At 52.9% G+C, this 22,939-nt stretch overlaps 1 protein-coding gene across 2 annotated transcripts in view; it reads right to left on the bottom strand.

The window, feature by feature from the left end:
- Positions 1-10,988, bottom strand: part of LOC140385718 (cathelicidin-related peptide Oh-Cath-like) — a 54,727-nt gene extending 43,739 nt beyond the window's left edge. The window contains exon 1 of one of the 2 annotated variants that reach the window (XM_072468170.1): positions 10,752-10,988. In XM_072468170.1, coding sequence (XP_072324271.1) covers positions 10,752-10,931 — 180 coding nt within the window. In that variant the 5' untranslated portion in view covers positions 10,932-10,988. The remainder of the gene's footprint in view (positions 1-10,751) is intronic. The other variant, XM_072468169.1, reaches the window with a different exon arrangement.
- Positions 10,989-22,939: the final 11,951 nt, after the last annotated feature.

Genomic DNA, 22,939 nt, shown 5'->3' with positions numbered 1-22,939 from the left:
CGATCACAATATGGTGGAATTTAAAATACAGATGGAGGGCGAGAAGGTAAAATCAAGCACTAGTGTTTTGTGCTTAAACAAAGGAGATTACAATGGGATGAGAGAAGAACTAGCTAAGGTAGACTGGGAGCAAGGACTTTATGGTGAAACAGTTGAGGAACAGTGGAGAAACTTCCAAGTGATTTTTCACAGTGCTCAGCAAAGGTTTAGACCAACAAAAAGGAAGGACGGTAAAAAGAGGGAAAATCGACCGTGGATATCTAAGGAAATAAGGGAGCGTATCAAATTGAAGGAAAAAACATACAAAGTAGCAAAGATCAGTGGGAGACTAGAGGACTGGGAAATCTTTAGGGGGCAACAGAAAGCTATTAAAAAAGCTATAAAGAAGAGTAAAATAGATTATGAGAGTAAACTTGCTCAGAATATAAAAACAGATCGTAAAAGTTTCTACAAATACATAAAACAAAAAAGAGTGGCTAAGGTAAATATTGGTCCTTTAGAGGATGAGAAGGGAGATTTAATAATGGGAGATGAGGAAATGGCTGAGGAACTGAACAGGTTTTTTGGATCGGTCTTCACAGTGGAAGACACAAATAACATGCCAGTGACTGATGGAAATGAGGCTATGACAGGTGAGGACCTTGAGAGGATTGTTATGACCAAGGAGGTAGTGATGGGCAAGCTAATGGGGCTAAAGGTAGACAAGTCTCCTGGACCTGATGGAATGCATCCCAGAGTGCTAAAAGAGATGGCTAGGGAAATTGCAAATGCACTAGTGATAATTTACCAAAATTCACTAGACTCTGGGGTGGTCCCGGCGGATTGGAAATTAGCAAACGTGACACCACTGTTTAAAAAAGGAGGTAGGCAGAAAGCGGGTAATTATAGGCCAGTGAGCTTAACTTCGGTAGTAGGGAAGATGCTGGAATCTATCATCAAGGAAGAAATAGCGAGGCATCTGGATGGAAATTGTGCCATTGGGCAGACGCAGCATAAGTTCATAAAGGGCAGGTCATGCCTAACTAATTTAGTGGAATTTTTTGAGGACATTAACAGTGCGGTAGATAACGGGGAGCCAATGGATGTGGTGTATCTGGATTTTCAGAAAGCCTTTGACAAGGTGCCACACAAAAGATTGCTGCATAAGATAAAGATGCATGGCATTAAGGGGAAAGTAGTAGCATGGATAGAGGATTGGCTAATTAATAGAAAGCAAAGACTGGGGATTAATGGGTGTTTCTCTGGTTGGCAATCAGTAGCTAGTGGTGTCCCTCAGGGATCAGTGTTGGCCCCACAACTGTTCACAATTTACATAGATGATTTGGAGTTGGGGACCAAGGGCAATGTGTCCAAGTTTGCAGACGACACTAAGATAAGTGGTAAAGCAAAAGGTGCAGAGGATACTGGAAGTCTGCAGAGGGATTTGGATAGGCTAAGTAAATGGGCTAGGGTCTGGCAGATGGAATCCAATGTTGACAAATGTGAGGTTATCCATTTTGGTAGGAATAACAGCAAAAGGGATTATTATTTAAATGATAAAATATTAAAACATGCTGCTGTGCAGAGAGACCTGGGTGTGCTAGTGCATGAGTCGCAAAAAGTTGGTTTACAGGTGCAACAGGTGATTAAGAAGGCAAATGGAATTTTGTCCTTCATTGCTAGAGGGATGGAGTTTAAGACTAGGGAGGTTATGCTGCAATTGTATAAGGTGTTAGTGAGGCCACACCAGGAGTATTGTGTTCAGTTTTGGTCTCCTTATTTGAGAAAGGACGTACTGGCACTGGAGGGTGAGCAGAGGAGATTCACTAGGTTAATCCCAGAGCTGAAGGGGTTGGATTACGAGGAGAGGTTGAGTAGACTGGGACTGTACTCGTTGGATTTTAGAAGGATGAGGGGGGATCTTATAGAAACATATAAGATTATGAAGGGAATAGATAGGATAGATGTGGGCAGGTTGTTTCCACTGGCGGATGAAAGCAGAACTAGGGGGCATAGCCTCAAAATAAGGGGAAGTAGATTTAGGACTGAGTTTAGGAGGAACTTCTTCACCCAAAGGGTTGTGAATCTATGGAATTTCTTGCCCAGTGAAGCAGTAGAGGCTCCTTCATTAAATGTTTTTAAGATAAAGATAGATAGTTTTTTGAAGAATAAAGGTATTAAGGGTTATGGTGTTCGGGCCGGAAAGTGGAGCTGAGTCCACAAAAGATCAGCCATGATCTCATTGAATGGCGGAGCAGGCCCGAGGGGCCAGATGGCCTACTCCTGCTCCTAGTTCTTATGTTCTTATGAACTCTGCGTGAACGGTCGGGGGCGGCCTGTGGGGGGGTGCTCCTTCACCGGGGGAGGCCTCTGATGGGGTCTGGCCCGCGATCAGGGCCCACCGATCGGCGGGCTGGCCTCTCCCCCCCCCCCGGGCATACTTTCTGGTCCATCCGGCCCCACCGACGCCATGTTGAGTCGTGGCCGGCGCTGAAGAAGTCCCCCGTGCATGCGCAGGTTGGCGCGGCGCCCATTTGGTGCCGCGAAAGGAGGCTGGAGCGGCATGAACTGCTCCAGCGCCATGCTGGCCCCCTGTGGGGGCCAGAATCGGTCGGACCCTGGCCCGGTTCGCGCCATTGTGAAACGCAACGGTGTTCACGACGGCGCGAACACTTGGGCTCCATATTGGAGAATCGCCCCCTACGTTTTGGAACAGAAGTAAAACATAAACGCTCGGTTCAGTTTAACAAGGGATACACTTAAAAAGCCAATTTAGGATAGTTTAATACTCAGAGTTCCATAAAAATGAATGCAATCGGTATTCCATTAACTTCTGGTCAATGGATAGTAACTAAAAGATGCCTCAACTTTCACAAGGATTATGCACCTGAGGACAGTGGTATACTGAGATGTCCGTCCTTCTACTTGGCAAGGAGAAGATGCGTCTGAACATGTCGGATTCAACCAGGGTCCGAGAGATGGTTGGCGCGCTCCTACATTATCACAATGACCATGTATGGTGACCCACAACTCATTTTAAAAGGTGCATAAAACATGCACACCATTCAGTTACAATAGTCAATCGTACATAGAACAAATAGGATTAAAGGCTGCACAGTGGCGCAGTGTTAGCAAGGTCCCATGGTTGGCCGCTCCCCCCTGCAATGCCGATCCTGCCCTCCACCTGCTGACAAGTAGGGGCATCCTACTCCCCCCACCCACCACCACCATCACCATGGAAATTACTGTGTCACCCCCCCTCCCACAGTGCACACTCATGAGAGTGACCTGATCCCCCACAACCAACCCCCCACCAGTCTCCCATTAGAGACCCCCGCTAGAGATCCCCATCAGACGCCTCCACCAGAAACCCCCCACCAGAGACCGCCCACCAGAGACCCCTGTCAGAGACCCCCGTCAGAGACCATCCCATCAGAGATCCTTTCATATCAGAGAACCCTCCATCAGAGACCCCCCATATCAGAGATCCCCCATATCAGGGACATTATAAACATTTAGCTATGATTGACAGCAACTAACCACATTAAAAGCTACTTAAATAAATAATAATAATAGTCATTATTGTCACAAGTAGGCTTGCATTAATACTGCAATGAAGTTACTGTGAAAAGCCCCTGGTCGCCACATTCCGGCACCTGTTCAGGTATGCAGAGGGAGAATTCAGAATGCCCAAATTACTTAACAGCATGAATTTCGGGACTTGTGGGGGGAAACTGGAGCACCTGGAGGAAACCCACAAAGACACAGGGAGAACATGCAGACTTGGCAGAACAGGCAGCACGGTACCATAGTGGTTAGCACAATTGCTTCACAGTTCCAGGGTCCCAGGTTCGATTCCCGGCTTGGGTCACTGTCTGTGCGGAGTCTGCACGTTCTTCCCGTGTGTGCATGGGTTTCCTCCGGGTGCTCTGGTTTCCTCCCACAGTCCAAAGATGTGCAGGTTATTTGGATTGGCTATTTTAAATTGCCCTTAGTGTCCAAAATTGCCCTTAGTGTTGAATGGGGTTACTGCGTTACGGGGATAGGGTGGAGGTGTGGACCTGGGTAGGGTGCACTTTCCAAGAGCTGGTGCAGACTCGATGGGCCAAATAGCCTCCTTCTGCACTGTAAATTCTATGATTCTATACAGTGACCCAAGCCGGGAATCAAACCTCGGACCTTGGTGCTGTGAAGTAACAGTGCTAACCACTGTTTAGTGCTGTCTGCTGAGAAAAAGAGGAAGTGAAAGCTCTTAACTCAAAGACGTTTATGGTTAGGTTCAAAGCTGGGTACTTGAGATGCATTCAAGTGTGTAGGGAAATTAAAATAAACAATCCAAGCACCTGGCTGCCTGGAAGTTATGCCCTGTCAATTACAGCCTACTAAAAGCTATTTCTCTTTGAAAGTGAATAGGAGCCTTGCACATCAATGGATCTGAGACAGTTTAAAGTCTTGTGATATGGTTTGGGCTTTCTATGGAGTAACAGCTGCTGCTTTCTACACTTCTGTCTGAGGCAACAGGTTTAAGGGACAGATAAGTGAAAAAGTAGCAATTCTTCACTGTTTCTGTCGGGACTGCTCTTTAGCTTCCAGGCAGAGGTGACTGAAGGGGCAGCCTCTGACATGGGGGGGGTCTCTGATGGGGGATCTCTGATATGGGAGCCTGATGTGTTTTTCTGATGGGAATCTCTGAAGGGAGTCTCATAGGGGTCTCTAAATGAGGTCAGGTGTTTGTCTCAGGTGGGGTAACTGATGAGGCTGGCTGGTTGGGTTCTCTGGTGGGGCTTCTAATGGACGTCACTGGTGGGGCGTCTGATGGGGGGTGTCTGATGTAGATCTCTGGGGCAGGGTGTGATGGGGTCTCTGGTGAGAGGGTCTGGTGGACAGGGTCGGCAGGATTTGTATTGTGGGGATGGGGCCCTCTGATGGGTTTTGCGGGGACCGATGTTAAATACTTAACCCCTCAGACTACCACGAGATTAACCGCATCAGGGCTATGTTAGAAAGTACTTGCATCCATCCACGCCTGCGTGAATCTTAGTCGAGAGGGCCTGAATATCATGGAGGCATGGAAAATCCGGTGTCCAGCACATTAATAGGACGAAAATGGATTCAAATGAGCCATCTGCACCCTTCCATCGGTACAAGGTTCGAGCCTCAATGCCACCACCGGTGGGGGCCGGAGCATCGCAGGAGAATAAGTGCCCATTTTCTGCCTGACGCGAGCAGTGGCCCTGACTTCAGTCGTAATTAAGTGCTTCGAGAGGTTGATCATGAAGCGCATCACCTCCATACTCCCAGAATGCCTTGATCCACTGCAATTCGCATACCGCTGCAACCGGTCCACATCAGACACCATTTCCTTGGCCCTACACTCATCCCTAGAGCATCTCGAAAACAAGGACTCCGACATTAGACTCCTATTTATTGACTACAGCTCCGCCTTCAACACCATAATCCCAGCCAAGCTCATATCAAAGCTCCAAAACCTAGGACTTGGCTCCCCACTCTGCAACTGGATCCTCGATTTTCTGACCAACAGACCACAATCAGTAAGAATGAACAACAACACCTCCTCCACAAAAGTCCTCAACACTGGCGCCCCGCAAGGCTGCGTACTTAGCCCCCTACTCTACTCCCTGTACACACATGACTGTGTGGCAAAACCTGGTTCCAACTCCATCTACAAGTTTGCTGACGATACGACCATAGTGGGCCGGATCTCGAATAACGATGAGTCCGAATACAGGAGGGAGATAGAGAACCTAGTGGAGTGGTGTAGCGACAACAATCTCTCCCTCAATACCAGCAAAACTAAAGAGCTGGTAATTGACTTCAGGAAGCAAAGTACTGTACACACCCCTGTCAGCATCAACGGGGCCGAGGTGGAGATGGTTAGCAGTTTCAAATTCCTAGGGGTGCACATCTCCAAAAATCTGTCCTGGTCCACCCAAGTCGACGCTACCACCAAGAAAGCACAACAGCGCCTATACTTCCTCAGGAAACTAAGGAAATTCGGCATGTCCACATTGACTCTTACTAACTTTTACAGATGTTCCATAGAAAGCATCCTATCAGGCTGCATCACAGCCTGGTATGACAACTGCTCGGCCCAGGACCGCAAGAAACTTCAGAGCGTCGTGAACACCGCCCAGTCCATAACACGAACCTGCCTCCCATCCATTGACTCCACCTACACCTCCCGCTGCCTGGGGAATGCGGGCAGTATAATCAAAGATCCCTCCCACCCGGCTTACTCACTCTTCCAACTTCTTCCATCGGGCAAGAGATACAGAAGTCTGAGAACACGCACGAACAGACTCAAAAACAACTTCTTCCCCACTGTCACCAGACTCCTAAATGATCCTCTTATGGACTGATTTCATTAACACTACACCCTGTATGCTTCATCCGATGCCAGTGCTTTTGTAGTTACATTGTCTATGTTGTGTTGCCCTATTATGTATTTTCTTTTATTCCCTTTTCTTCTCATGTACTTAATGATCTGTTGAGCTGCTCGCAGAAAAATACTTTTCACTGTACCTCGGTACACGTGACAATAAACAAATCCAATCCAATCCAATCCAATCCAATTCTCCGCCACATCGAGAACTCTGCAACCGGCGGCGGGTGGTGGAGAATTCCCGCCGAGGTATTTCATATAAACTATATAGACCAATTGTCCATCAATAAAGCATAGCAGCGATAATAGTTTGAATCAAATTTCCTGTGTTATTTTCTATTCAGTGATCAGCATAAAATGCTAGCGTTATTTCTAAAACCAAAACACAGCTGGAGCACTAGACACAATCGCTTCCCTTCAGTATGAGTCATCTGCTATTTGCTCTTCAATACAAATCCATCACTTTCAGTTCCCATTATAAAAAAAGAAATGCTGGCGGTACTTGCTTGATGACCTCTTGCTGCATGTTTCAGATCCGTTTGAGAAATTGGGAAGGATTATGGGCCAGCTGGGGAGATTTGGAGGGTTCCCGGGATACAAACTGAATGTAGGGAAAAGCGAGATGTTCATGGTGAATGAGCTGGGAAAACGGGTTAATTTAGGGGGGATGCCATTTACGGCAGCAAGATTAGGTTTAGGTATTTGGGGATTCAGGTAGCGAGGGAATGGACGGGATTCCATAAATGGAACTTAACGAAGCTGGTGGAGGAGGCCAGGGAGGATCTTAAGAGGTGGGATATACTGGACTTAACTTTGGCGGGGAGGGTCCAAGTGGTGAAAATGAATATTCTGCCAAGGTTCTTGTTTATTTTTCTGGCTCTACGGCTCTTTATACCAAAGGCCTTTTTTCAGAAAGTGGACACGATCATTTCCGACTTTGTGTGGGCGGGGAAGGTTTCGAGGGTGGGGAGGACCTGCTACAGAGGCAGAGGGAGCGGGCGGGGTTTGGCGTGCCGTACTTGCTTCATTATTATTGGGCGGTGAATGTGGACAAGGTGCGGCAGTGGTGGGAAGGAGAAGGGGTAGAGTGGGTTATGATGGAGGAGGAGTTTGAGAGCTAAGTTGACGGTAACGTTGCCAATGGCTCTGAGTAGGTATCCAGGGAGCCCAGTGGTAAAGGCCACGGTGAAGATATGGAATCAGTTGAGCAGGAATTTGAGGGTGGAAGGGATGTCGGTGCTAACACCGCTGTGGGTTCGAGCCAGGGGGGATGGATAGTGTATACAGGAGGTGGAAGGGAGTGGGGTTGGTCAAGGTGAGGGATCTGTATTTGGAGGAAGGGTTCGGCAGTCTGGAGGAGCTAAGGAAGAGGATAGAGCTGCTGAGGGGGAGTGAGTTCAGATATCTGCAGGTTAGTGACTTTGCGCAAAAGGTCTGGAGGAGGTACCTTAGATTGCCCAGATACACCCTGCTGGAGCGACTGCTGCTTCCGGATGTGGAAGGGGAGGGAAGAATTGGGGATATATACAAGCGGCTAGTGGAGCAGGGAAGCAAGCGGGTGGTGAAAATCAAGGAAAAATGGGAAGCGGAGTTGGGAAGGGAGATCAATTGGGGAGTATGGAGTGAGGCACTGCGAAGGGTAAACGGGACCTCCTCATGTGCAAGGATGAGCCTTATACAGTTTAAGGTGGTGCACAGGGTGCTTATGACTCGGGCGAGAATGCGTGGGTTCTTTCAGGGGTAGCAGATGAGTGTGAGAGGTGTGAGCAGTGGCCAGCGAATCACGCACACATGTTTTGGAGTTGCGAAAAATTGGGAAGGTCCTGGGCGGGAGTGTTCACTGTTTTAGCCAGGATAGTGGAGGGACCCGGACTCTTTGGTGGCGATATTTGGGGTTTCAGAGAAGCCGGAGCTGATGGAGAGGAGGAAGGCCGATGTCATGGGAGGGAAGAAATCTGTACAGACTTGTATAGTTGATTGCTGGGAAGTATGTTTCCCAGGGTGTTTATTTGCTGTAACCTGTTTTGATACATGTTTGTAATAAAATACATTTAAAAAAAAGAAATTCAGGTTTTTGCTGCCCCCACAATTGGCCACTCGAGGTGACCACATAGTTTGGCAGTGGTCGCATCGGCCCTGACAGAGAGTACCTCCTGACCCTGGTGCGAGACTCCCAGTTGAGCTGAAGAAGTTTTTTGTTGATCATATCTTTGGTTAAACTGCGTCATCTCAGGAATAACCCCTGGGTCAAGTGGAGGTCGGAGTGCTCTCGAGAAACCTTTTTGTGGAGACCCCCTCCTCCTCCTCCCTCTTTGCAAAGCTTCCCCCCTCTGCGGCCTTTACTCTATTTTGGTGGTCATGCTGAGACCAAGAGACACTGCAACCACAGTCCCCAGATCTCTTGCAAAATTGAGTCACTGAATCCTGTTGCCTCCCTGAAAGTGTGCAGCAGCTCTCAAAGCACCTTCAAACATAATTCTCAGTACTGCCGCTAACCTTGCCTAAGCAGAAGTACCTCATCTGCAAGTTGGTGGCTAACCCTTCAAGTAGCACTAGCCATGCAGTTATAGAGTCATAGAGGTCTATAACTCTGAAAGGGCCCTGTGGCACATTACGTCTGCGCCGGTCAAAAACAACCACCTAACTATTCTAATCCCATTTTACAGCATTTCGCCCATAACCTTGTGTGCCTTGGCATTGCAAGTGCACAGCTAAATACTTCTTAGATGTTATTAGGGTCTCTGCCTCCACTACCCTTTCAGGCAGTGAATTCCAGACTCACACCACTCTCTCAGTGAAAAAGCTTTTCCTCACATCCCCTCTAAACCTTCTGCCTCTTACCATAACTCTATGCCCCCTGGTAATTGATCCCTCCCCCAGGGCAAAATTTCTTCCTGTCTACTCTTTCCATGTCCCTCATAATTTTATACATCTCAATCATGTCCCCTTTCAGTCTCCTCTGCTCCAATGAAACAATCCCAGTCTATCCGATCTCTCTTCAATGCTAAAACCCTCCAGCCCAGGTAACGTCCTGGTAAATCTCCTCTGCACCTTTTCAAGTGCAATCACATCCCTCCTATAATGTGGATTCCAGAACTGCACACAATAGTGGTCATGTTCGATGGGCCAAAGGGCCTCTTCTGTACAGTATTACTCTGCACAGGCTGAGTTACTGAAAAAAGAGGCAAATCAGCTAGAACTGCTATTTGACATCATGATAGCATCATCATGTGCATGCACAATAATCCAGTGCTTGCCCCATCCCAGCAAGGAGCACCGTAATCTATGCCTAGAATCCCCTAAAGCATGCAAAGCACCATTTTAGGCCTATAGGGTAACGTAATGCTGGCACCAATGTTGCTATCGAGATCAATTTTGCAGCTTATGTAATTCTGTCCTACCCAATGTAACCATAATCATGCCCAATGCCTACATCCTCAAACTTAACAATAATAAAAGTAATCTAATTTATACATTGGGCTTCATTACTGATACGATAACTAACAACAAATGCACAAGTGATGAGACATCATTCAAATGAAAACTAGCAACTCTCAAAAAGTAGCTCTAAATGCGTACATATCAAATTGCTTCCATTGTCCCAGTGAGTCACACAGACATGGTGGTCCCGGCTCCAATCCACAGCCCAGTGCTGACTACACTGCGATCCTTTAGTGGGAGGAGGGTGGAGCCGTGTGGGAGGAGATCAAGAATGCTTCAACTGGGAGGAGGCAATTGATCACTAAGTGTTCATGTGCAGGATCAGACTTAGACATGATGTCTCTCAAGGTCAAACAGCCTGCCCAATCGGCAGCTTGACACAGTTCATGTGGTCACAGTGCATGCCTGGGATTCTATCAGAAAGGTTATTTGCTGAGAGGGAGCATGGGGTGGGGGGAGGGGGGCGGAAGCGGAGCCTCTGGGGTCGATGGAAACAATTCTATGCTTACTTTTGGCAGATGAGAACTGGTTGAAAACTGAATGGCACTGACTCTGACTCAACATGGCAATCCATTGGTCTAGTTACACCATGGGATCCTGATTCCCATGTTAAAAGTGACATGCGGCGGTTTTGGGGCACCCAGAAGTAAACCCTTTTCCGAATTGTGCTCCTTTCGCCGATGATAACTGGACCCACTACTGACACCCATTTTATGCCCTTTATTGATCCATTAACGCCAGCTTTGGCAGTGAAAATTGACCCCATTATCGTTTTCTCTTGCTGCCTTTTTCACTGTTTGGTTCCTAACACTGCACTTGGCCAACCTCACCTCCCCCACCCGATTCTGAGGCAATCAAAGCAAAGCCTGTGCAGGCCCACTACAAACCTGCTTTCTTCATTTCAACACTTCAATAACGGTCTTTATACCTTGATGGCAATGCAGTAGGTTGCCATGAGTTTAAAGAGGTTCAACTGGCCAGACCCCGCATTGTACTTGTAGATGGCAGCTAACAGAGCATCCGTGGATGTTGGTGTCCGTTGAACTGGGGATCCTTTCCCCACGGCAACAGCCCCGATGCACACAAGTGCAGTCAACCAGGATCTCATCCTGTCAGAGGTCTCCTGTGCAAAACTCCAGTCAAAACTGCTGCGACACAACAGCAGAAAGCTGTTTAACCACAAGTTAGCTATTGGTTTCTGAGGTTAATTATTATCACTGGCCTTGAATAGCTCTTTGATGGCGGTGACTGGCTTTGTTTTTTTATGGGTAGATAGTGTTTCAGTGTGCATGGCTGCCAACCAATACAAACCTTGTGGCATCTGACCGAACAAACACCCAGCTTTCCGTTTTGTGAAATTAAATTTGTGCTTAAAGGTTTGTAGCGTGTGTGGCCAGCAATTATGTTAATTGGCCAACCAATTATCGGGTGGCGGCATGGTTACCACATTGCCCTTTCACCTCCGTAAGGACTAAATTGTAATAGAACCCAGACCTATGAGATGGGAGTGCCCTCACTCCTCTCTCTGCTGATTAACTGATCAAGTGCCACCTCAAGTTCTGTGCACAACTTAACTACACATTACCTGAGGCAGCGCTCCTCTCTGATTGCAATTCTACGTGCAAAACTAAGGGTAGTCAGTTACAATAGGGGATTTCTAGGAAATCGGATTATCTATGTATTGGGCAATTTAAGGGTTAAAACCCGGAATTATGAGGCCAGTGTTGTGTGGGGGGGAGGACAGAGAGACCACAGGGCCGCTGGAGAAAGGCTTTTGGAAGTCGGGTCTGATCTGTGACCTGGTGATGCACAATCAATAACTCTCGAGACAAGGGGAGTCATATCTAATCAGCTTTAATCAGCTAGAACTGTACCCAGCGGCTTCGATACAGAAAGTGAAGGCTGCTGGGATGGCATGGGTTCTTATACACCGCCTCTCAGGGCAGGGCTCTGTACGTTAGCCAATGGTAGACTCCTAGGTCTAGCCAATGGTCATTCACCTCTCAGGTACTGCAATACCTGGTATTACCACATTCACCCCCTGTTAAAAAGAACCCAGCGGGGTGATGGCCAGCTTCACTGTCGCCTTTTGCATGGTAGGACCAGGTATGGAGGTACCGTGATGTCGAGGGTAACAGAAGAAGTGTTCATAGTGCAGCAATCAGGCGATGGGGTGGCCTGGTCGTCCTACTGGAGCGTCTGAGTTTCGGCGATGATCCTGGTGGGGGCCCCGGCGGTTGTGGCTCCCGGAACGTGGTGTCTTCCTCCCAGGTAGCTTCGTCACCCCTAGGCGGTGCTGTTGGGGCGAAAGGTGGGCAGGGGGAGGGGCGCCTGTAGGGGGCGTCGGTGCCTGTTCGGCGCTGGGCAGGGGCTCCGGCGGCAGTACTGACCCTCCGGTCAGGTGCTGCAGGAGGGGTGGGGGTGGGGGCAATGGTGCGGGTGCGCGTGGGGCTCCGGCGGGTGCCAGGTCCTGAAGGGAGACCGTGTCTTGGCGGCCGTCGAGGAACGCTACGTAGGCGTACTGGGGGTTGGCATGCAGCAGGTGGACCCTCTCGACCAACGGGTCCGACTTGTGCGCCCTCGCATGTTTCCGCAGCAGGACGGGTCCGGGTGTCGCTAGCCAGGTGGGGAGCGAGGTCCCGGAGGAGGACTTCCTGGGGAAAACAAGGAGACGTTCGTGAGGTGTCTGGTTTGTGGTAGTACAGAGCAGCGACCGAATGGAGTGAAGGGCCACTGGGAGGACTTCTTGCCAGTGGGAGACTGGGAGGTTCCTGGACCGAAGGGCCAGCAGGACGGTCTTCCAGACCGTTCTGTTCTCCCTCTCTACCTGCCCGTTTCCCCGGGGGTTGTAACTGGTCGTCCTGCTGGAGGCGATGCCTTTGCTGAGCAGGAATTGACTCAGTTCGTCACTCATAAAGGAGGACCCCCTATCGCTGTGAATGTATGCGGGGAAACCGAACAGTGTAAAAATACTTTGGAGGGCCTTGATGACGGTGGTCGTGGTCATGTCCGGGCAGGGGATGGCGAACGGGAAGCGGGAGTATTCGTCAACGACGTTCAGGAAGTACGTGTTGCGGTCGGTGGAGGGGAGAGGGCCATGCTGAGGCATTCAAAGGGACGGGAAGCCTTTATCAGATGCGCTCTCTCTGGCTGGTAGAATTGCGGTTTGCACTCCGCGCAAATTCGGCAGTCCCTGGTGACAGTCCTGACCTCCTCGATGGAGTAGGGCAGGTTTCGGGTCTTAACAAAATGAAAGAAATGAGTGACCCCCGGGTGGCAGAGGTCCTCGTGGAGGGCTCTGAGGCGGTCTACTTGTGCGGTGGCACAAGTGCCGCGGGACAGGGCATCAGGAGGCTCGTTCAGCTTCCCGGGACGGTACAAGATCTCGTAATTGTAGGTGGAGAGTTCTATCCTCCACCGCAAGATCTTGTCGTTCTTAGTCTTGCCCCGCTGTGAATTATCGAACATGAAGGCCACCGACCATTGGTCCGTGAGGAGAGTGAATCTCCCGCCGGCCAGGTAATGCCTCCAGTGTCGCACAGCTTCTACTATGGCCTGGGTCTCCTTTTCGACCGAGGAGTGGCGAATTTCGGAAGTGTGGTGCACAAAGACTCCGAGAGACGAATAGAGTGAAGTCGATGAGGCTTTATTAAGCGTGACTGTTCCCCCGCAGTTCAGTAGTAGACTGCCTGCGGGGGAGGACTCCTGGTACTTATACTCGCCTTCAGGGCGGAGCTAGAGGTCAACGGCCACCAGGACCCAGGATCTGTCAGCCAATGACATCACGGCTTCACAGTCCCACATGACCCCTAATGCATACTACCACATTCACCCCTTGTTAAAAATGAACCCGGCGGGGTGATGCTTCGCATGGTGGTAAGGGTTTACAAGGCTGGTCCTGGGAGGAAAATTTTCGCATGTTATTACAGTATGTACAAGGTTTTTTTTTTGTTTCGAACTATTTACAGTAATCGTCAGGAGAAAAAGACAAAATGTTCTCGTTAAAAGTCCACATATTGTAGTGTTAGATCGACGCCACGAGTCGGTCGGGTGGTCTGGTCGTCCGTGTCGATCGCCTCGGCCCCGGTGGTGGTGGTGGTGCTTGTTCCAGTGTTGTCGTCTCCGGGAGCCTTACGGTTTCAGCTTGGGCTTCACTCCTGGTCGGGCCTGGGAGGAGGACCGATTCTCCTGGGAAGGGGGGGTGTGTGTGTTGCCGGCGGGCGCCAGATCTCGCAGGGAGACCGTGTCCTGTCGGCCGTCGGGGTACTCCACGTAAGCGTACTGCGGGTTCGCGTGAAGGAGGTGAACCCTTTCGACCAACGGGTCCGACTTGTGCGCCCGCACATGTTTTCGGAGCAAGATGGGTCCTGGGGCCGCCAGCCAGGTCGGCAGCGATGTTCCAGAGGAGGACTTCCTGGGGAAGACAAGGAGGCGCTCATGAGGCGTTTGGTTAGTGCTAGTACACAGTAGTGACCGGATGGAGTGGAGGGCGTCCGGGAGGACCTCCTGCCACCGTGAAACTGGGAGGTCCCTGGACCGTAGGGCCAGTAGGACGGTCTTTCAGACCGTGCCGTTCTCCCTCTCTACTTGCCCGTTCCCCCGGGGGTTGTAGCTGGTCGTCCTGCTCGAGGCTATACCGTTGCTGAGCAGGAACTGGCGCAGCTCATCACCCATGAAGGAGGACCCCCTGTCGCTGTGGACGTACGCGGGGCAACCAAACAGTGTGAATATGGTGTTCAGGGATTTAATGACTGTGGCCGCGGTCATGTCAGAGCAGGGGATGGCGAATGGGAAGCGGGAGTACTCGTCCACCACATTAAGGAAGTATATGTTGCGGTCGGTGGAGGGGAGGGGTCCTTTGAAATCCAGACTAAGGCGTTCAAAGGGGCGGGAAGCCTTAATCAGGTGCGCACCATCCGGCCTGAAAAAATGCGGTTTGCACTCTGCGCAGATGTGACAGTTCCTTGTGACTGTACGGACCTCCTCTAAAGAGTATGGGAGGTTGCAGGACTTAATAAAGTGGTAGAACCGAGTGACCCCCGGGTGGCAGAGGTCCTCGTGGAGGGTTTGGAGGTGGTTAATTTGTGCGTTGGCACATGTGCCGCGGGATAGGGCATCGGACGGCTCGTTCAGCTTTCCGGGACGATACAAATCTCGTAGTTGAAGGTGGAGAGCTCGATCCTCCACCTTAAGATCTTGTCGTTTTTGATTTTGCCCCGCTGTGCATTATCGAACATGAAGGCTACCGACCGTTGGTCCGTGAGGAGAGTGAATCTCCTGCCGGCCAGGTAATGCCTCCAATGTCGCACCGCTTCCACTATGGCTTGGGCTTCCTTTTCCACTGAGGAGTGGCGGATTTCTGAAGCGTGGAGGGTTCGGGAGGAAAAGGCCACGGGTCTGCCCGCTTGGTTAAGGGTGGCCGCTAGAGCGACGTCGGAGGCGTCGCTCTCGACCTGGAAGGGGAGGGACTCGTCGATGGCGCGCATCGTGGCCTTTGCGATATCCGCTGTGATGCGGCTGAAGGCCTGGCAAGCCTCTGTCGACAGAGGGAAGGTCGTGGTCTGTATTAGGGGGCGGGCCTTGTCTGCGTACTGGGGGACCCACTGGGCGTAGTATGAAAAGAACCCCAGGCAGCGTTTTAGGGCTTTTGAGCAGTGCGGGAGGGGAAATTCCATGAGGGCACGCATACGTTCGGGGTCGGGGCCTATTATCCCATTGCGCACTACGTAGCCCAGGATGGCTAGCCGGTTTGTGCTAACAACGCACTTGTCCTCATTGTACGTGAGGTTCAAGGCTTTAGCGGTCTGGAGGAATTTTTGGAGGTTGGCGTCGTGGTCCTGCTGATCGTGGCCGCAGATGGTTACATTGTCGAGATACGGGAAGGTGGCCCATAACCCGTGTTGATCAACCATTCGGTCCATCTCTCGTTGGAAGACCGAGACCCCGTTTGTGACGCCAAATGGGACCCTTAGGAAATGGCATAATCGCCCGTCTGCCTCGAAGGCTGTGTACTTGCGGTCACTTGGGCGGATGGGGAGCTGGTGGTAGGCGGACTTGAGGTCCACGGTGGAGAAGACCTTATATTGGGCAATCCGATTGACCATGTCGGATATGCGGGGGAGAGGGTACGCGTCTAGTTGTGTGTACCTGTTGATGGTCTGGCTATAGTCTATGACCATCCTTTGCTTCTCCCCTGTCTTTACTACTACCACCTGTGCTCTCCAGGGACTATTGCTGGCCTGGATTATGCCTTCCTTTAGTAGCCGCTGGACTTCGGACCGAATGAAGGTCCGGTCCTGGGCGCTGTACCGTCTGCTCCTAGTGGCGACGGGTTTGCAATCCAGGGTGAGGTTTGCAAACAAGGATGGGGGTTGAACCTTGAGGGTTGCGAGGCCGCAGATAGTGAGTGGGGGTATTGGGCCGCCGAATTTGAAGGTTAGGCTCTGTAGATTGCACTGGAAGTCTAATCCCAGTAATGTGGGGGCGCAGAGTTGGGGAAGGACGTAGAGCCTGTAGTTTTTGAACTCCCTCCCTTGCACCGTTAGGGTAACTATGCAGAAGCCTTTGATCTGTACGGAGTGGGATCCTGCAGCTAGGGAAATCTTTTGTGCGCTGGGACGGATGGTCAAAGAACAGCGTCTTACCGTGTCGGGGTGGATAAAGCTTTCCGTGCTCCCGGAGTCGGCCAGGCATGGTGTCTCGTGCCCGTTTATCAGCACCGTTGTCGTCGTCGTCTGGAGTGTCCGGGGCCGTGCTTGGTCCAGCGTCATTGAAGCCAGACGTGGTTGTAATGGTTGAGCGTCTTCTTCGAACCCTGTGGAGCCGTCGACACTGGGGTCCGTTGTTGCCGTCCAAGATGGCGTCGGGGGTGAACAAGATGGCTGCCCCCATGCATCGCACATGGCTGGGGGGTCACAAGATGGCGGCGGGGTGGACAAAATGGCCGCCCCCATGCGTCGCACAGGTCTGGGGTGGTCCAAGATGGCGGCGCCCTTCCTCCCCTCGTGGTGGCCGGGACCCAAAATGGCGGCGCCTGCGGGTCGCACATGGGGCGCTGGGGGGGTTGGGGAGCGTTAGGAACACGCAGGACTCCCTCTTCTCTGGGGACAGCGGTGGCCGGGACCCAAAGTGGTAGCGCCGGCAGGTCGTACATGGGGCGCTGGGGGGGTTGGGGAGCGTAAACGGCGTGCAGGGCTCCCTGTTCTCAGGGGAGAGCGGTGGTCGGGACCCAGAGTGGTTTAACCTGCGGGTCGTACATGGGGCGCTGGGGGGGGTTGGGGAGCGTAAACGGCGTGCAGGGCTCCCTGTTCTCCTGGGACAGCGGCGACCTCCCGGGACCGGCACACAGCCGCGAAATGGCCCTTTTTCCCGCAGCTCTTACAGATCGCTGCGCGGGTCGGGCAGCGCTGCCGGGGGTGTTTTGCCTGGCCGCAGAAATAGCAGCGGGCTCCCCCGGTGCGACTTGGCGTTTGAACCGCGCAAGCCTGTGGGGTGTCCGGGGGGGGGGGGTTTGTCGCGACGGGTGCGTACGGAGCCCAATGGGCTGCCGCGTGGTCGGGGCCGTAGGCGCGGGTGTTTCGCGCGGCCCCGTCTAGGGAGGCTGCTCGGGCCCGTGCCTCTGAGAGTCCTAGCAACTCTTTTTCTAAAAGTCTTTGGCGGATTTGGGAGGAGTTCATACCTGCCACAAAAGCATCGCGCATTAACATGTCCGTGTGTTCATTTGCGTTCACCGGCGGGCAGCTGCAGGCCCGTCCCAAAATTAGTAGCGCGGCGTAGAATTCATCTATCGATTCTCCGGGACTTTGCCGTCTCGTTGCGAGTTGATAGCGAGCGTAGATCTGGTTTACTGGGCGAACATAGAGACTTTTTAGTGCTGCGAACGCCGTCTGGAAATCCTCTGCGTCATCGATGAGGGAGAAAATCTCCGTGCTTAACCTCGAGTGCAGGACCTGTAGTTTTTGGTCTTCTGTGACCCGGCCGGGGGCCGTTCTGAGGTAGGCCTCGAAACAAGTCTGCCAGTGCTTGAAAGCTGCTGCTGCGTTCACTGCGTGGGGGCTGATCCTCAGGCATTCCGGGATGATCCTGAGCTCCATAGTCCTTTAGTCACGCTTAATAAATTGTGGCGCACAAAGACTCCGAGAGACGAATAGAGTGAAGTCGATGAGGCTTTATTAAGCGTGACTGTTCCCCCGCAGTTCAGTAGTAGACTGCCTGCGGGGGAGGACTCCTGGTACTTATACTCCGCCTTCAGGGCGGAGCTAGAGGTCAACAGCCAACCAGGACCCGGGATCTGTCAGCCAATGACATCACGGCTTCACAGTCCCACATGACCCCTAATGCATACTACCACAGGAAGCATGGAGAGTGCGGGAGAAGAAAGCCACGGGCCTGCCCGCTTGGTTGAGGGTGGCCGCCAGAGCTACGTCGGACGCGTCGCTCTCGACCTGGAAGGGGAGGGACTCGTCGATGGCGCGCATCGTGGCTTTTGCGATGTCCGCTTTGATGCGGCAGAAGGCCTGGCGGGCCTCCGTCGACAGGGGGAAGGTTGTGGACTGGATCAAGGGTTGAGCCTTGTCTGCGTAATTAGGGACCCATTGTGCATAATAGCTAAAGAGGCCGAGGCAGCGCTTTAGGGCCTTGGGCCATGAGGGGGCGCATGCATTCAGGGTCGGGGCATATGACTCCATTTCGCACTACGTAGCCTAGGGTGGCTAGACGGTCGGTGCTAAACACGCCTTTCTCCTTATTGTAGGGCAGATTCAGGAGATTCGCGGTCTGGAGAAATTTTCGGAGGTTGGTGTCGTAGTCCTGCTGGTCATGGCCGCAAATGGTGACGTTATCAAGATACGGGAACGTTGCGTGTAAGCCGTACCGGTCAACCATTCGGTCCATCTCCCGCTGGAAGACCGAGACCCCATTCGTGACACCGAAGGGAACCCTTAAAAAGTGGTAGATCCGCCCATCTGCTTCGAAGGCAGTGTACTGGCGGTCACTATTACGGAGGGGTAGCTGGTGGTAGGCGGACTTGAGATCCACCATGGAGAAGACCTTGTATTGCGCAATCCTGTTTACCAGGTCGGCTATACGGGGGAGAGGGTACGCATCCAGCTGCGGAACCGGTTGATGGTCTGGCTATAGTCGATGACCATCCTATGTTTCTCCCAGGTCTTGACCACCACTACTTGAGCCCTCCAGGGGCTGTTGCTTGCTTCGATGGCCCCTTCCTGCAGCAGCCTTTGGACCTCGGACCTGATGAAGGTCCTGTCCTGGGCACTGTACCGTCTGCTCCTTGTGGCGACGGGTTTGCAATCCGGGGTGAGGTGAGGGAAGGCGGGTCGACCTTAAGGGTCGCGAGGCCGCAGACAGTAATGGGGGGTATAGGGCCGCCGAATTTCACGGTCAGGCTTTGTAGGTGGCACTGGAAATCCAGCCCAAGAAGGGTGGCTGCGCAGAGGTGCGGCAGAACGTACAGGCGGAAATTGCGGAATTCACTGCCTTGGACAGTGAGGTTCGCTGGGCAGAACCCCTTTATCTGCACTGCGTGTGACCCGCAGGCCAGGGAGATCCTTTGTTTTACGGGATGGGTGACAAGAGAACAGCGCCTTACCGTGTCGGGGTGGACAAAGCTTTCCGTGCTCCCGGAGTCGATCAGGCACAACGTCACGTGGCCGTTGATGGCGATCGTTGTGGTGGCTTTCGCTAGCGTCCGGGGCCGACTCTGATTCAGGGTCACGGAGGCCAGCTGCAGCAAGGGGGAGTTCTGGTCGGGCAGCGTGTCGTCAGCTGTGCTAGGGGCTTGAGGCCCCATCCAAGATGGCGTCGGCCATGGGTCGCACATGGAGTCCGGGGACGGGGATTCCGAAGATGGCGACGGCGAGGGACAAAATGGCGGCGCCTACCCGTCCCGCGTGGTTGCCGGGGGGCAAAATGGCCGCGGCCACGGGTCGCACGCTGCCTGGGGAGAGAAGGGCGGCGGTGGGCCCTGGACGGCCGGGACCTGCAAGAAAGACTGCGGTGGGCCTTGGACTGTCGGGACCTGAAAGAAAGACTGCGGTGGGCCTTGGACTGCCGGGACCTGAAAGAAAGGCTGCGGTGGGCCTTGGGCGGCCGAGACCTGGAAGAAAGGCTGCTGATAGTCGCTGGAGACCACGGCCACGGCGCGGGCCAGGCAGACCGTGGCATAGTGGCCTTTCATGACGCACGTTTTGCAGGTGGCAGTGCGGGCCGGGCAGCGTGCGCGGATGATTCGCCTGGCCGCAGAAGAAGCAGCGTTGGCCGGCGGCGGTAGCGGGCCGTCTTGCCGTGCAGGCCTGCGGGGTTAGCGGGTAAGTCTGGGGGGCTGCCGCGGCGGGGTGCCACGGAGCCCAGGGGGGCGCCGTGCGAGCGGGGACAAAAGCAAGTGCGTTCCTGTACGCAACGTCCATAGACCCTGCCAGGGCCCGTGCCTCAGTGAGGCCCAATGTGTCCACTTCAAGGAGCCTTCGGCGGATGTCGGGGGAAGTCATACCTGCAACAAAAGCGTCACAAATTAAAAGTTCCGTGTGCTCGTTCCCCGTCACAGCTGGGCAGCCGCAGTTTAGGCCCAGCACTATTAGTGCCCGATAGAAGTCTTCCAGTGTTTCATCTGGGCTCTGCCGTCTAGTTGCCAGCAAGTGACGGGCGTAGACCTGGTTCAGTGAACGGATGTAATGTCCTTCTAGCAGCTCCATAGCTGCAGCATAGTTCGCCGCCCCTTCGATCAGGGGGTAGATCGCAGGGCTGACCCTCGAGCGTAGGAGGAGTATTTTCTGCCTTTCCGTGGGGGTGTCGGCAGGCATGTCGAGGTAGCTCTCAAAACACGCCAGCCAATGCTTAAAAGTAGCAGCGGAGTTGTCTGCGTGGGGGCTGAGCTGAAGGCACGCGGCTTGATGCGGCGATCCATCCTTCAGAAGTACTAGCTGATTAAATTGATGCACAATCAATAACTCTCGAGACAAGGGGAGTCATAGCTAATCGGCTTTAATCAGCTAGAACTGTACCCAGCGGCTTCGATACAGAAAGTGAAGGCTGCTGGGTCGGCATGGGTTCTTATACCCCGCCCTGACGGGGCTATATACGTTAGCCAATGGTAGACTCCTAGGTCTAGCCAATGGTCATTTACCTCTCAGGTACTGCAATACCTGGTATTACCACACCTGGCAACCTTTGTTTTTCTTGAGACCACAAGTAAAGAAAGAGAGGCAGTGGGTGAGATTCTCCACTCCCGCGCCGGTTGGGAGAATCGCCTGGGCCGCCAAAATTTTCCGGGACGCCGGTCCGACGCCCTCCCGCGATTCTCCCAAGAGGCGGGAACGGCCCGGTCGAGTTCCGCGGGCCGCAGGCCGGAGAATCGCCGGAGTCACCCAAAATGGCGATTCTCCGGCACCCCTGCTATTCTCAGGCCCGGATGGGCCGAGCGGCCAGGCCAAAAGGGCAGGTCCCCCCGGCACCGTCCACACCTGGTCGCTGCCGTCGAGAACAGCGTGCAAACGCTGGGAGGGCGGCCTGCGGGGGGCGGGGGGGGGCGAGGGGGGATCCTGCACCGGGGGGTACCTCAAATGTGGGGTGGCCCGCGATCGGTGCCCACCGATCGTCGGGCCGTCCTCTCTGAAGGAGGACCTCCTTCCTTCCACGGCCCCGCAAGATCCGTCCACCATCTTCTGCGGACTTAGAGAGGACGGCAACCACGCATGCACGGGTTGGCGCCGGCCAGCCCACGCATGCGCAGATGACGCCAGTTATGCGGCGCCGGCCGCGTCATCTATGCGGCGCCGCCTTTACGTGGGCGACAAGGCCTGGTGCGTGTAGATGACGTGGCCCCGATCCTAGCCCATTGTCAGGGCCTGAATCGGTCGGGATCGGGGCCGTTTCGTGCCGTCGTGAACCTCAGCGGCGTTCACAACGGTGCGGCCACTTCGGCGCGGGAGTGGAGAATCCCGCTCATGAGTTTGGGGAGGCTTTGAGAGAAAGAGAAGCTGAGTTCCCATGTGCCTGACTCTGAGTCCACAATTATTTTCCAAGTAAGCTGGGTTACAAAGTGATAGCATTTTAAAGACCGTGCAGCCTTGCCTGGAGACAAGGGAAAGATTGAAACTCAAGTGAAGCAGCCATTTGAAGACTTTCCGAGAGAGTAAGAAAGGATTTTTATAAGAGCAAGGATTCACTTTGTAATGCAAATATCACTGTAAGGCCTTGCTTGTTTAAGCTGGATTGAGAGCTGTATGTGTCTTTTCTTGTTGTTTGATGGGAAATTGAGTGGTAGTTTTAAGGTGTGTGGGTGCGCTGTTCTTTTTGGGTTTGAAGTTAAAAGTTGAAGTCATAATAAAGTTTTGTTTTAAAAATTACCACACCGGACTTCCGGTTGCAGCGATGCGGAGCTAAGCCGCACATTTCGGCAGCTCCCGCTAGAACGTACTTTTGGGCTCTCCGGAGGAGCCCCAACGGAACTTTTTTGATCTAATCCCGTGTGGGAAGGTGAAGTAAGGTCCCCCTTCCGTCGTGTATGGAGGGGACGAGCAGTGGAGGGACAAAAAAAGAGGCTTTGGAGCAGCGGCAGAAACGAGGGGGAGAAAACAAGATGGCGGAGGGCGGAGATCGAGCAGCATGGGGGCCGGACCAGCAGGAGTTTCTCAGGCGCTGCGTGGAGGAGCTTAAAAAGGAGTTGCTGACGCTAATGCTGTTGGCGATCGAGGGGCTGAAGGCGACTCAGAAGGCTCAGGCGATAGAGCTCCGAGAGGTGAAGGAAAAAACTAATGAGAACGAGGACGAGATCTTGGGCCTGGCGGTGAAAATGGAGGCGCATGAGGCGCTGCACAAGCGGTGGGCCGAGAGATTCGAAGTCCTGGAGAACAGGTCGCGGAGGAAGAATCTCTGGATTCTGGGTCTCCCCGAAAGACTGGAGGGGGCTGGTGCTGGAGCGTATGTGAGCACGATGCTCCATTCGCTGATGGGGGCGGAGGCCTCTCCGAGCCCCCTGGAGCTAGAAGGGGCTCACCGGGTCCTGGCGAGGAGACCCAAGGCTGGTGAGCCGCCAAGGGCGATAGTGGCGAGGTTCCATCGTTTCGCGGACAGAGAGAGTGTCCTGAGATGGGCCAAGAA

Source organism: Scyliorhinus torazame, chromosome 11 (assembly GCF_047496885.1).
Source record: "Scyliorhinus torazame isolate Kashiwa2021f chromosome 11, sScyTor2.1, whole genome shotgun sequence".
NCBI lineage: Eukaryota > Metazoa > Chordata > Chondrichthyes > Carcharhiniformes > Scyliorhinidae > Scyliorhinus > Scyliorhinus torazame.
The sequence above is the reverse complement of the archived record's forward strand: the minus strand, read 5'-3'. Positions and strand labels throughout refer to the sequence as shown.